The sequence below is a fragment of the Boleophthalmus pectinirostris genome, unplaced genomic scaffold (genome assembly GCF_026225935.1).
Source record: "Boleophthalmus pectinirostris isolate CB_2022bp ecotype Guang Dong unplaced genomic scaffold, ASM2622593v1 HiC_scaffold_22, whole genome shotgun sequence".
NCBI lineage: Eukaryota > Metazoa > Chordata > Actinopteri > Gobiiformes > Gobiidae > Boleophthalmus > Boleophthalmus pectinirostris.
In genome coordinates, this window is record NW_026571190.1 from 32,174,054 (window position 1) to 32,189,517 (window position 15,464).

General features: G+C 38.9%; 1 protein-coding gene across 1 annotated transcript in view; it reads right to left on the reverse strand.

The window, feature by feature from the left end:
• Positions 1-558: 558 nt before the first annotated feature.
• tbck (TBC1 domain containing kinase) overlaps positions 559-15,464 on the reverse strand; it is a 30,962-nt gene continuing 16,056 nt past the window's right edge. Inside the window, exons 15-26 of the mRNA XM_020930527.2 lie at positions 15,025-15,123; positions 14,873-14,935; positions 13,249-13,375; positions 12,087-12,137; positions 11,908-11,991; positions 11,442-11,527; positions 10,832-10,868; positions 9,615-9,776; positions 8,747-8,919; positions 6,856-7,019; positions 3,195-3,354; positions 559-1,110 (exon numbers count right to left, since the gene is read on the reverse strand). Coding sequence (XP_020786186.1) covers positions 1,000-1,110; positions 3,195-3,354; positions 6,856-7,019; positions 8,747-8,919; positions 9,615-9,776; positions 10,832-10,868; positions 11,442-11,527; positions 11,908-11,991; positions 12,087-12,137; positions 13,249-13,375; positions 14,873-14,935; positions 15,025-15,123 — 1,317 coding nt within the window. The 3' untranslated portion in view covers positions 559-999. The remainder of the gene's footprint in view (positions 1,111-3,194; positions 3,355-6,855; positions 7,020-8,746; positions 8,920-9,614; positions 9,777-10,831; positions 10,869-11,441; positions 11,528-11,907; positions 11,992-12,086; positions 12,138-13,248; positions 13,376-14,872; positions 14,936-15,024; positions 15,124-15,464) is intronic.

Here is a 15,464-nt window from a genome sequence, read left to right on the forward strand (position 1 = left end):
GAGGCAATTGAGCCCACGGGACTATAAACCAGGACGAGAGGGCTTTATTACTTTCACACACCTGGGATACTGTCCTGAGGAAGTCAGATTGCAGATGGCGCTGTCGTCCTGCCTCCTCTGGTAGGAAGAAAGCGTCAAAACCTGTATAAATCAACTGAGCGGACACGTCACAGCAACATCACATGCGGAAGACCGGTATGAAAACAAACTCTTGGTCTGAAAAAAGAACCTAATAACATATTCATTCACACATGTTTGAGTAATCCTCCGAAGGTCAAAATGCTCTGTTCCACCTTATGATGTCATGAAGCAGTAGTTTTCAAGTTAACAGCTCCTTTTACCTTCAGTTCAGTAGAGACTGGCAATTCCGACAACACAAGGTGGAACAGAGAGAGAGAGAAGTCATCCTAAATACACAACTCCAGGTATGTTTTTGATAAGGAAACGATATTATAACATGGATCAGAAATTGTTTCATATAAGCCCTTTAACGTTATACTTTGAAATATCCGTGTAAAGCAATAATATCTCTGTGAAACAAAGAGCGAAACACAGCAATAACACATAAACAATTTATTTTACTTGCAAAATCAACACTAATCGGATTAACAATTGAATATTTGTTTTAAAGGCGCGTTGTGTAACTTTTCTGGTGGAGGGTCCATCAAACGCTTTTTTCTTCATGGAGATGTTATTACTTTGTCTGGAATGTTTCACAGTTTGGCATTAAACCTTTCTATCTTTATAGAGATCAACCCAGGTCAAGTTACAGGTCAGATCTGTGGAGAGGCAGTCAAAATGCCTGTTTTTCTAGGTATTTTTGAGCTATAAAATCACCTGCAATTGAGTAAATGTAAACTAGATGTGTTTAATGTCATACTGAGGAACATTCCAGGCAATGACATGTCCATAGAAACAAGCAGGTGACGGACCCCCAACCAAAAAGTTACATAGTGTGCCTTTAAGTGAAGCATATCTGAGCAAAAACATCCATGTGGTTCAGATCTGAGGTGAAGGAACAGTGAGAAGTCCAGTGGGTTTCAGTTTGTTGATGCCTCCATCAAGGACACACACTCGAGGGAAATTCACTTTGACCAGGTGAGTCGCAAACTGGAAAAGAATCAAAGGTAAACACCATTAGACTTTTGGATATTTGAAACGGCTATTTTTACTTCAAAAACACAAATTAACCACATTTGATTTTGATTTTAGTTTTTAAAGGTCCCATATGACGCAAAATTGAGTCTTGTGAGCTTTAAGCCAAGTTACAATGTCGTTACTTCATCAAAAACATATCTAGAGTTGTGTTTTGTTTCATTCACATGTTTGTTCCACCTTGTGATGTCATGTGGTGGTAGTTGACATGTTAACAGCTACATTTTACCTTTAATTGAGTAGAGATTGGTAATTCCAGATCTGAAATTATCCAAATGTTTCTAGTGAAGGTGCATGGAGTTTCAAAACACAGTGGAGCACTTCCTGTATTGCCACATGACATCACAAGGTGGAACGGAGTGTTTTCAGTTAGAGAGAAGAACGCAATGTGAATATGCTAGGTTTGTGTATTAAACATGTGAATGAAACAAAACACAACTCCAGGTCTGTTTGTGATGGGAAAACATTATAACATAAACCTGAAAATAGTGCAATATAGGCTCTTTAATCTACGTGAATTATCTGATCATTTTTAGAAGTCAAGTCTAGTTTACAAGGAATTTGCACTTTGACTGTTGTACATCAGTTTCAGATAAAGAATGAATGTGATTTTATTTTTGTCTGAGAAAAAAATAATAAAAAATATTACATTGTGACTTAATATCGGCATGTGCAGGAGATTTAAAGGTGCATGTTGTAGCTTTTCTGGTGGAGCATCCATCAAATGCTCGTCTCCGTGGAGATCTTATTGCTTTGTCTGGAATGTTTTACAGTATGGTATTAAACATTTCTATCTTCATGGAGACCAAACCAGACCCAGTTACAGATCAGATCAACTCAACAACAACTCACCCTTATGTAACACATAATGCTCCCTACAATTGTACAACAACTCACTCTTATGACTAACGAATAACCCTATGTCCTGTCAATCATCATATCAGGGTTACACAGTCTTCCTATGACCTCTTGCATAAAGCTGTGATTTTATATTTTATTTAATATCTTTGTATTTTATTTTTACTGTACATATACATTTATATTCCGTAAATTCCAGACTATAAGCTGCCACTTTTTTCTCACACTTTGAACCCGGTGGCTAATAAAACAATGCAGCTAATATATGGACAGATTATTTGTTTGGCACATTGTTCATTCATTTATACGGTTACAGTGGATACGCGCAGCCTGAGAGCAGAAAACTGACATGATACAGTCAGGGCAGAGGCTCTTTCTGCAGGAGACATGTGCAGTAGAGCGCGAGGAGATACAGGGGTGATGCATCGAGGAAGATGCTCGTTTGATTGCGTTTTGAACAGTTATTTTGCGCTTCATACACACACTCCTCATGGAAAACACACGAAGAAATGCAGATGATCCGGCTTTTAAGTTTACAACAACTGATGTGGCTGTCGAAGAAGGAAACAGAGCTGCGGCACATGAGCTTGGCCTCAGTGAGTCGACGGTGAGATTGTGGCGACGGCAGCGTGACGAATTGACTCGGTGCAAAAAGATGACAAAAGCTTTCAGAGGCAATAAAAGAAGACGGCCCTTGATAATGTGAAGCGGCTTATATTCAGGTGCGGCCTATATATGTAAAATTTTAAAATTTCATTGATGAGGCTGATATTCAGATGCGCGTAATAGTCCGGAAAATACGGTAATTATGTCTTATTTGACACCTGTCTCTTGCTATCTTTTTTTACAACTTATTTAGAATTTATTATTACCATTTATATGTTTCCTCTTTGTTATTATATTATATTGTGATGTGTGAGCTACTGTGTCCAAATAATTTCCCTTGTGGATTAATAAAGTTTGTCTAAGTCTAAGTGGAGAGTCAGTCCCGCTCAGTCAGAATGCCTGTTTTTCTTTGTGTTTTTGAGCTATAAATTGAATAAATGTAAGGTGGAGCTGATTAACGTCATACTATGGAACATTCCAGGCAGAGCAGTGACATATCCATAGATACAAGCACCTTTAAAGCCGATACCTGATTCGCTAAAAAGTGCAAATATGTGTCAGTCTCTCCTCCTCACCATAGCGGCGCTCTTCATGGCGTGACTGATGACCACAATGACTCGTCCTCTGTAGCTCTGCAGGACTCCTGAGGTGGGACACTGGACCAGCTCCCCGTCCGGTCCAAACACTGAGCTGAAGGGGACGTTGATGCTGCCTGAAATGTGGCCTCTGCTATAACTGAAAACGGTGAAGTTAAGGGAGGAGAACTGTGTGTACAACTGTTTTAAAGAGAGAGTAAATAAAACAACTACTAACTATATGACCAAATGAAAGTAGTTTCAGAGCTTCTTTAGTAAACCTCAAACAATATGTGGTGTACTAATAGTTTATTCGATCTATGTGATAATGTTGCTTTCCATAAGCACATCTAGAGTTGTGTTTTGTTTGATTCACACGTTTAACACACAAATCCTGCATATTTAGGCAGGAAACACTCTGTTACACTTTGTGATGTCATGAAGTAATACAGGAAGTCCTCCCACTCTTTATCACTGGCAAAATTTCAAAACTTTTCCATGACTTTTTCATGACCTAAAGTGAATTTTCCATGACTTTACGGCACTTTACGTGTAGAATTGCTCATATGTTTAGAGATAAATGAAATGAAATTTTAACTCTTTTCACTCACCTTATGGTTTGGTATTATAGTTTTTTAACAATAAAAATACTGTCAGTGCATTTATTGTCATCTCTTTTAAACAAAAGGTGTATACGTTTGGAAATAATCATAATAGTCTAATGATAACTTAACAGAACGCTGTAATTGCATGAAAGAGATACTAAAATTCCATGACTTTTTCAGGCCTGGAAAATTACATTTTCAATTTCCATGACTTTTCCTGGATTTCCATGACCGTGGGAACCCCGTCCAATGTGTTTTTAAACTCCATACACCTGCACAAGAATCATATGGATGATTTCAGCCGTAGAATTGCCGAACTCTATTGAACTAAAGGTAAATGGTAGCTGTTAACCATGAGCATCACTACATGACATCACAAGGTGAAACAGAGTATTTTGAGCTTTGGAGATGTAGTCAGACTAATAATAAAGGGTTACTCAAACATGTGTAAATGAAACAAAACATAACTTCAGATGTTTTTGCAGATGATACAACATTATGACAGATTAAAAAAAAAAAGAAGTGTAATATAGGCCCTTTAAAGGATTGTAACGAGTGCTTCGAATTCTAGTAAACAGAAAACTTAAACTGGTGTCTGTCCTGAGGTATTAAACTGCATTGTGACCAGTTTGAGGATGCACAGCCTTAATATCAAACAAAGCCAATCTGGGGCTGGACCAGTTTGCGATTGAGGCCTCAGACTTCCACCTTCCTTGCCCCTTCAGTTTCTGTTTGATCAGGAGTAAATCATCTGACCAAGCAGCATGACACAGCGCTGCCGAGAAACAAGCCCAGTGTGGCTTCAAAAATGATTGACTATGAATTTAAAAAAATGCAGACTAAGTTCAGAACTGGTGTGAAAGTGTTTATGGAATGTCTCGTAATTTTGTAGTAGGGTTAATAATAATAAAAAATAATGTCAGTGCAAGAAAATATGTCTGCTGCATTTGGCTCAATCTTCAGGACATTAGGGATGTAACAATAACCCAAATAATGTGATATCGTATCGTAAATTTCAGAAACTGTTAAGGTGCAGCTATAGCTAAAAGAAACAGAGGGAACTCTGTTTCAGTCCAATTTAAACAACAAAACAACTTATTAAGCACTTTAAAATCTTAACTCTTTGGTTTTTAACAGACCAAACACATGTCAAGGCATTTTTAAAGGATAAAGTAGTATATTCACAATTTTGTCTCTACAAAATACCATAATAAATATCATGCGCTTGTTTTGGGGTCTAGAGCAGTAATTCTCTCTCAGCTGTTCTAATATTTTCTGAATTTAGAACCAGTTTAATCCACAGTTTTCTTCTTCTTTGGGGTAGGCCTTGTTTAGAACTAGTATAGCAACTGTGGAGTCCTATTTTAGACCTAGTTTAGCCCTTGTTTAGACCAGGAGTGTCCAATTTTTTTCAAAGGGCTGCATAAAGAAACATTTTTAGAGGAGGGCCATGGACTGGTGGTCAGTATAGTAAGACTTACGGATAGAGCTTTGCTAAAGGTCAGTTCTGTCTTCAGTTATAAAAAATATTAGTATAAGCACTTATTTTTATTATTATTTTTTTTTTGGATTAGAGAGTCTATAGAGATTCACAAACAAGGCATAAATCAAGATAAGGGAGTGTACACCTTATCACACACAGGGGATGCAATCCTGGAAAAGGTGTCAGACAACAGGGGGCGCAAGCTTCACCTTCTGTCAAAAACTACTACCTACTAAGGCTGTCGCGATAACCGCTGAAATGAATCACCGCGGTACGAAGAGGCCCACTGCGGTGCATGTTGGGTCACCGCGATCACTGCACGTGACCTGCCCCACAGTCCTGCATGGGTCCATTTTTGGAGACCCGCACCCGCCTGCACCCTCGCAGTACAGCACCACACCTGCCCGTTAACCTGTGATTTTATCAAAGTTAAACCTGCACCCACTCGGACTCGTTAACATTCCACCCGTTACCCAGTTGTGCCCGCGATAAATCACACACATATTAAAAGCGTTCTAACTGAAGCATCCATCAGAATATGAATTGAAAAGTTACAACTTCAAGAATCAAAATCACGAAATTAAACTGTTACGTTTTCTTCATTACAAATACAAATTCACAGACCAGGGTATCCCCAGGTTTGACTACCCCAAATTTAAGACTTTTTAAGACCTTTTTAATACCACTTAAATGAAAATCAAGACCAACATCACACCCATTATGCGGGCGAAAAACACCAGGTCTAATTTTAATAATGACCAACCAACTACCAGTACTATATATAGAATCTAAAACTACGTTTATATGATGACAGTCCAAACAGAAGACACAAAAGTGGTGTCGCGTCTTCACTTTTTATTCCGCGTTTAGACAAGTGTTTTCGGGAGGAAATCTGCATACACGATGTGAGCAGATCTGACCAGAGTTTTGCGTCTTGGTCAGTGTAGACGGAACTGATTGTTTACTCATTGCCGCCGGCGCCAAAAACCAAAGTATTGTTTGTGCATACTCCAAATTAGACGTTCATTCATGCCAAGTTATTTTACGTTGTTGTTTTTTTTCCCCCTCCTTCTATTTAACATCGCACTGCAGCCTGGTTGAGTAAATAAAAAATTAGGCTAATGAAATTTAAGACCTTTGTGAAAAAAATAAGACTTGGACAACATAATTTAAGACTTTTTAAGGCCTTAACTTAGGAACATGAAATTTAAGACCTTTTTAAGACTTTTAAGACCCCACGGCTAGATGTGGTATCACTGCATACCGCGCTGTTGAGCCGCTATGCCGCACCGCAGGAGAAATTCCCTAACTGCGACAGCCCTATTAACTACTTGGCAAAACCAAGTAAAGCAGCCTACAAGATACATCGGCCGCGTCTCAATTCTCTCCTTGCTTCCTTCTCCTTGATTCCTCTTCTCGATCCTGTCAATCAAATGTGTCATATTAAGTTGTATCCCAAAGAAAACCACATAATGAAAGAGTAAACACGAGGGAAGCTTCAGAAGGCAGACATCAGATAAACTAATTCAACTCTCCTCACTATGAAATGTGATTTTACAGCGCAAAAGGATACTCCTCCGCACTGCGAACATCCACAGAGATGATTTTGGGTTTGCCTGACTTGGTTCTTTTGGCGGGTGCGGTGGGTGACAGCTCACACAATTCGATGAGGTCCTCTGCGGAGATCCTGGGGGACACTTCTGCTTTCAGCTCGCTCAGAGACATGGGCTCTCGACACTGCAGACGACACAACGGGAAGTAAAAACGTATTGTGTAATCATAAAGGTTAAATGGGAAAGAAAAAGAAGGAAGATCGAGTCTCACAAATGCACGCATGGAACAGCTGAGTCTAAAATTTTGCCTGCTATCACTTCTAGTCTTTTATTAAAGGGTTTATATTACATTATTTTGTGATCTATGCTGTAATGTTGTTTCCTGATCACAAACAATCCTCTAGTTGTGTTTTGTTTCACTCACACATGTTTAACAGTTTAACACAAACTCTGCATTTTAGGCTCAGTTCTTCTCTCCAACAGAAAACACTCAGTTCCACCTTGTGATGTCATGAAGGAAGTGCTCCACTGCGTTTTAAAACTCCATACACCTTCACTAGAATCATTTTGATCATTTCAGCCCTGGAATTGCCAATCTCTACTGAACTAAAAGGAAAAGGTTAACTTGAAGTCTACTGCTTCATGACATCACATGGTGGATTTGGCGTTAAACATGTCAGAAGGAAACAAAACACAACTCCAGGTATATTTTTGATGAGGTAACAATGACTTAAAGCACACAAAGAGTAAATTTTGTGCAATAAAGGACCTTTCTATTCTTCGATTTTGTAACATATTCGCAAAAGTTGATGTACTGATGACTCGGAGATTTGATATTACATTGATTGACACAGTATATTTAAAGGTGCACTGTGTAACTTTTTGGTTGGGGGTCCATCACCTGCTTGTTTCTATGGATACAATATGTTTCGCCACAGATCTGACCTGTAATTTGGCCTGGTTTGGCCTCCATGAAGATAAAAAGATTCAATGCCAATACACGCATCAAGAATGTTGGACTTCCAGTCATTGCGCAATGCATACTGGGAAGGACTTTCCGAAAAAGTGAGCATCAAACCGCCATGTTGTTGGATGTCCTAACAGTGGAAAACGCAGATCCCTCACTCAGCCTTGGTTATGAATTTAAAAAGTCAACGCCAAAGTGAAAGGCACCAGCTGTTTGCCAATAAACACCTTTCACTGCAAAGAGACTAAGACTTTATGTTGCTGTAAAACTCCAAGAACAAGAAAGTGAGAGCTCGGCCTGTTTGTCTTCTGCACCTCTCGCTTAACAAACGGGATCCAGCTTTGATGGTGCTCCACATACAAAATGTTCACTGCAAACTTGGGATGATTTAGGCGGTCAAAGGTTTCCTTTTTGTCCTTCTTGTGGATCAATACTGCCCATCGCCTTCACTTTTCACTATTTTTCTATTCCGTTGGGAAGGTAAACAGTTTGAACAGAGGTTTACAGTCACACAGATCTGATTCCCTTTTGCATTTATGGAGTCCGCAAACACATTTCTCGAGCCATTTTCCGCTGTTACGATCCAACAACCACAAAATTACGATGTCCGAATCCCAAAACTAAAATATGACAATATCAGAACCAGAAACAAAAGCGATACGTTTCAAAAGACTAGAAAAGATCAGCTTTGTCAATAGACGCATCTCACTGGGAAAACAAACATGGCGGTTTGATGCTCACTTTTTCGGAAAATTCTTCCCAGTATGCACTGTGCAATGACCGGAAGTCTGAGATTCTTGATGCGTCTATTCTGAGAAACATTCCAGACAAAGCAATAACATCTCCACAGAGAAAAGCATTTGACGGACCATCCACCAGAAAAGTTACACAATGCAACTTTAATTTCAAAATGAACAGTTAAAATGTGGAGTTCTGATACCTACCAGTTCAGTCTTTGTCATGTCTTGGTATTCAGAGGAGAAGTAGGAGACAGGTTTGCCAAAGCCGTTGTCCCCGGCAGGTTTGGGCGGCTGGGCGTGTTGTCTGTATGTGGCACTTTTAGGGGTCCAGCAGAACAGACTGATGGACTCTCTCACACACCTCTCAATGTCAATTTCTGCATCACAAAATACACATGTACTCCTGTTTCTTCAAGTTAAATTCAACTCTTTTTAAGATATTTTTAAGACCCTTTATATAATAAATGTAATACCTATTTCACAGCCTATTTCATAGACCTACCGGCTAAGAAAAACAAAATTCTTCTTAAATGTGTGTTCATTTATTTCTCAAACAAATGCGAAAATGTTGAATGTGTAAAGGATGATGGAAGAATGATGTAACCTCATTGCAGCAGAGTAGTGAGTGCTCACACTACAACGCCACAGCACAAACACAGACCACAGACAAACAGCCAAACAGAGGTGTGAAAAATCAAAGAAAGTTTAGCAGACCACAAAAATGTCTGACTTAAGGCTGCCACACACTACAGGATTTGTTGATCTTAAACGTTTTTTTAAAAGTGCAACAAAAAGCGCACACCAGAGTATTTTGCACAGATTTTGAGGTCTTATAAAGCTTCAAGCGTAGTGATTTTGATAAGATTTACACTGAATTTTGTTCAACAGAAACACCCAAATCAATTGAAATGAGAAGCCTGAAAGCAGAAGTTACAGAGAGAGGAGCAGTGCAAAGTGAATTGGAACCAAAATCAATGGAGTCAGGAGCTCGCCCATGGTTACTTCCTATTACATTAGCTACATTTATATACAGTCTGTGGTCATAATGGTTTTGTTTTTCGTTTTTTCTTACCTGGGAGGTCAGAGAACAGTAGGATGCACTCATTGAAGCCATTGGCCAGGAGACGGTCCCTGAGTTGCTGCAGGATGGCCACACCGATGCAGAAAGGGAATGAGGAGTTACCCAGAAGAAGAGTGTCCCACAAGTGAAAGATCTTGTGCAGTGGAAATACGTCTGGATGGAGAGAGGAGAGCAAAGAGATGCGTTAATTAGACATGTTGGCATAAATATAAAAAAAAGAAACATAAACTTAAACATGACTTAATTAGAAATCTCTCTGTTTTCAAATCATAGACTGTAAATATAAATGGGCATAGCTACCCCCATAGACTCTGTAACTGCTGCTGTGAGCCTCGGCATTTTGGTCTTAAACTGTTTGTATTAACCCTTTCTACATGATCCTGGTGTTTTTATTTTGCCGTTTTGTTCGTGAATCAAGATATTAACATTAATAACAGGTTTGACAGACAGCTTTGCTACGCCTTCAGCAATTCTTTGGTTGCAATGATACTCAGGGTTAGAATTTAAAAAAAATATAGAGCGTCATGGAGCTCCAAATTCGCCCTACAACCGTTAGCTTCGATGAGCTTCATTTGACTGGAGCCGAACGCTGTGGGTGACTCATTTAGTCCACTTCTTTATATAGTCCATATTTCAAATACTTATATAAATACATGTGGTATGAAGTTTCAAAACAATTACTTTTTAGCTGTTTAGCCATTTCAAGCAATATGTTTTGGAAAATATACAGTTTAAGTATATTAGTATATAAAATATTGTTTATGTATTTGATGTATTCTTACTGTTTTAAAGGTCCTAAATCACACAAAATGGATTCTTGTGAGCTTTAAGACATGTTAGAATGCCGTTATCTCCTCAAAACTCTGTTCCACTTTGTGATGTCATGGTTGATGTTGGTTTCCCTTTAGTTCAGTAGAGATTTTAGTGTAATTCCCAGTCTGAAGTCACCCTAATGATTCAAGTGAAGGTGTATGGAGTTTAAAACACATTGGAGCACTTCCTGTATTACCACATGACTTCACAAGGTGGACCATGGATTTGGATATTTTGAGGGAAAAACTCAGCCTACATATGCAGAGTTTGTTTGTTAAACGTGTGATTGAAACAAAACACAACTATAGGTATGTTTTTGACGAGGAAACAACAAAACATAGATCAGAAAATAGTGTAATATTGGTCTTTTAATTAAAAAAAACGCATATACTTACGTGTAAACATAGTCAGAAACCAAGGAATTGCGTAAAGCTGTGAAGAGTAATGAGGATAGCAAAATATTATTCATCGTAGACAATACTGTGTGGAAAACAAAATGTGCTTCTCAGACAGAGGTGTCTCTCACAGGAAGTGGTTTAGTGGTGATCGATTCCTATGTTGAATCATCACATTACAGTAAACTTTCTGTTGCACTTTCATTTTAGATTAATGGGGGTGATCTGTCTCCTGGCATTTTTTGGTCACATGCATTTTCATTTGGCAAACGATTTAAACTTGGCCCTCGTTTTACTCATTACATAAATTACTGTCTTTTTTATCATGAGTAAATCTGTCACTTTGAGTCCAGGTAAAGCCGAAACAATGACAATAAGCAAAGCTCTCAGACTCCCAGACCTCCCTCACCCCAGACACTCCCTCCTGCGTCAATCTCACGCTCCATCCTCCCCTCACTCGTGAACAAGAGGGCAAAATGTTTCTAATGTGCTGAAAATTGTAACTTGAATCTTAAATGGAAGAGAGTGATCCAGGTTTTCTGCGTTTTCTATTCCACGCAATAACGTACAGAGAAGAACCACCATTATCTCTCTATTATAGTTCACTTACGTCTGGGATGAATCCGATCTCATTCAGATGGTTGCTGAGTTCAGGGTCGTGAAAGGCGATCATCTGAGAGAAGACAGTCAGGTACTCTAGAAAAACACACAGACAATAAGAGACAGACACTTCTTCAATTCGATTAGATTAGTTTAGTCAGCACAATCCAGTGCATTAGACATTAGACTTGTAAATGTATAAAATAATATAAACGTTCTTCCCTCTATAGTCAAGTCAAGTCATTTTATTTGTATATCACATTTAAACAACCATAAAAAATACTCATAATTGAACCTTAACCATGTCTCTAGAGGTGGAAAATATATGGAACTATAACATTAGAATTAGAATATCTCCTCTAATACGTTAGTAAAAGTGATTTTTCTTTAGTTAGGTTTGAATTTTAAATGCATTATACCCTCTGTTATTGATGATTGTGAAAATGCTCAAAATTTGCCTAATTTGTTTTCATTACCTTGGATGACATGAGAGTTGTCCTTCAAGAAGAAATTATACAAGTATTTGGGAATGAAGGCAGACATGCACGCATAAGCTAGTGCTAGAGAAAAAGAGACACAAAGAGAGCGAGAGTTTGACCAAAAAATACATAATATATGTATCTGGGTAAAATGCAAGAATAAATGAAACATGTACCTTCATTGTTAAAATTGAGGTAAAGAAAAGGAGCACAAAGGGAATCCAAACCTGAAAGAGATTATTTCATATTTTAACACTCAGAAACATTTAACTAAATTCCTCAAGAGTTTGGGCAATCCATTTACTAGACATCAAGAAGAAATTATATTACAGGCCATGTAATGTTTATAATGTTTAAAGGTCCTGCATTACACAAAATTTACTCTTGTGATCTTTAAGTGATGTTAGAATGTTGTTACCTCCTCAAAAACAGACCTGGAGTCCTGTTTTGTTTCATTCGCACATTTGTGCAACTCTTAACTATTAGTCTGTCTACATCTGGCCATACTGGCTTGTCAAAGCCCGATTTCGTCAGATCTCAAAATCTAAGCAAGGCTGGGCCTGGGTAGTACTTGGAAAAGGAGAACACTGAGAATCTGGTGCCACAGGGGGGCGCCAGTGGCAAAAACTGTTGTTGTGTCCTTAGTCAAGACACTTCACCCACATTGCCTAGTAAGAAAGTGGTATGTGTGTGAGAGATGGTGGTGGTCGGAGGGGCTGATGGCGCAGATTGTCAGCCTCGCTTCCGCCAGTCTGCAACAGGGCAGCTGTGGCTACAGTAGTAGCTTATCACCAGTGTTGAATAAATAATGAACTGTAAAGTGCTTTGGGTATCTTGAAAGGCGCTCTATAAATGCAATGATTAATTAATAAATTAATAAAAAATCTTCCAAACTCAAAATTCTCTGTTCCACACTGTGATGTCATGAAGTGAGAGTTTTCAAGTTAACACCCACATTTTACCTTTTGTTCAGCAGAGATTCCAGGGCTGAAATGATTCTAGTGAAGGTGTATGGAGTGTAAAAATGCAGTGGAGCACTTCCTGTATAATCACATGACATCACAAAGTGGAATAGTGTTTTCTGTTTGAGGGAAGAACTCAGCCTATATATAGAGATTTTCTGTGTTAAACATGTGTGAGTGAAACAAAACACAACTCCTGGTCTGTTTTTGATGAGGAAACAACATTATAATAGAAAACAGTTTAATATGAGCCCTTTAAACTGGTATTACTGTATCTAAATGCTGTAGCACTGTCGCCATCTAGTGCCTGAATTTATTTTAGACCACATAATCATCAGTATTGACAGACATGCAAGACAGCAAAACGACTACAGACCCTGCCAGTACACAAGGTCTGGATGAGAGACCACCCAGGCTTTGAGCACCCGTCTGAACTTGCTGTGGCCCTGAGGAGAAGACAGTAGCTCATCGTACTGGTGACAGCGCGGAATGTCTACTTCAATCTGGACAAAAACAAATTTCCAATGAGTTAAAATCTAATTTTTTAAAGGTGCACTGCGCAACTTTTCTGGTGTAGGGTCTGCCACACCCTTGTCTCCATGGAGATGTCATTGCTTTGCCTGGAATGTTCCATGGTATGACATTAAACATTTCCATCTGGCATTCATTCATTGTGGGCATTTCTATACATGCATCCCGAATTTTGAACTTCCAATCCTTGCACAATGCATACTGGGAAGAGCCCTCCGAAGAAGTGAGCATCAAACCGCCGTGTTTGATTTCCCAATGGAAAGCGTTTATTGTCAAAGCCGATCTTTTTAAGTCTTTTGAACCAGATCGCTTTTGTTTCTGGTTATGGGATTTGGACATCTTAATTGTGTGGTTATTGGATGTCCCAGCAACAGCGGAAAATGGCTCAGGAACTGGGCGTCAGAAGTTTGTGAACTCCATAACTGTAAAAGGGAATCAGATCTGTGTGACTGCAAACCTCTGTTCAAACTTCCCAACGGAATTGAAAGGTGAAGGCGATGGGCAGGATTGATACACAGGAAAAAATCATCCCGAGTTTGCAGAGAACATTTTGTATGTGCAGCACCAACAAAGCAAAATCCCGTTTGTTAAGCGAGAGGTACAGAAAACAAGCAGGCCGAGCTCTCACTTTCTTGTTCGACTGACTTTACAGCAACATCACGTCTTGGTCGCTTTTCAGTGGAAGGTGTTTCTTGGTGAACAGCTGGTGCCTTTCGCTTTGGCGTTGACTTTTCAAATTCGTCACCAAGGTTGAGCGAGGGATCGGAATTTTGCTTTGGTGGTGCTCCACATACAAAATGTTCGCTGCGAACTCAGGATAATTTCTTAGGCAGCCAAAGGTCTCCTTTTTCGTCCTTCTTGTGTATCAATTCTGCCCATCGCCTTTACCTTTCACTATTTTTCAGTTCCATTGGGAAGGGAAACAGTTTGAACTGCAAACCTTTGCAGTCACACAGATCTGATTCCCTTTTGCAGTTATGGAGTTCACAAACGTCCAAAGCACATTTCTTAAGCCGTTTTCCGCTGTTGAGACATCCAACAACCACACATTTATGATGTCCAAATCCCATAACCAGAAACAAAAGTGAAAAGAAATGGTTTAAAAGACTTGAAAAGATCGGCTTTGACAACAGACGCATCCCACTAGGAAATCAAACATGGCGGTTTGATGCTCACTCTTTCACAGGGCCCTTCCCAGTATGCATTGCGCAATGACCAGAAGTTCAAAATTCTGGATGCATGTATTGCTCAAAAATATAATAATTCCTTCTGTGAACAGGGACGACTCCCCACAGATCTGAATTGTAATGTAGCGTAGTACTGTAACCTATGATAGATGTAATGTATACTGTGGAACACTCTAGACAAAGCAATAATATTTCCATGGAGACTAACAGGTGACAGATTCTCCACTAGAAATGTTACACAGTGCACCTTTAATGCAGAGCTTGTTTGTTTTATACCAATACCTGTCTGTCAGTTGGAATGGGCGTGTCTTTGTCGATACTGTCGTATTTGGCTTGAATATCACCCTGTGAATATACATTAGTAGGTTAACACAATTTTTTTATATATTTTTGGTTATTTTTGGTTAAACATTTGAGATTCTCTTTTTGTTTACCTCAATGCCTAAGAGTGCAGCCCATGCAAGACCCCGGACGAGAGGGGGGATGTCCACTCTGGCCTCTTTCCACACCAAATGCTTCTTGTAAGGATAAGCCTAAAAACATGAAGTGATTACATACATACAAATAAACATATATAGTTCTGCTGAAACAAAAGCAAAAATTGTCAACTATAAAAAAGAGCGCATTTTAATTTTAAAGGTGCATTGCGTAACTTTTCTGGTGGAGGGTCTGCTGCTAGTGTCCATGGAGATGTTATTATTTGTCTGGTATGTTCCATGGTATGACATTAAACATTTTACTGTGGTCCAAAGCAAGAAAAATGATCTGAAGAATGCTTTTTTTGTTGAAACGTTATTAAAAAAATTAATAAAATAAAACAAAAGCTTTTGGACCTCAGCCAGTTGAGTGTGTGTTCACTTTTATTTAGCTGTTG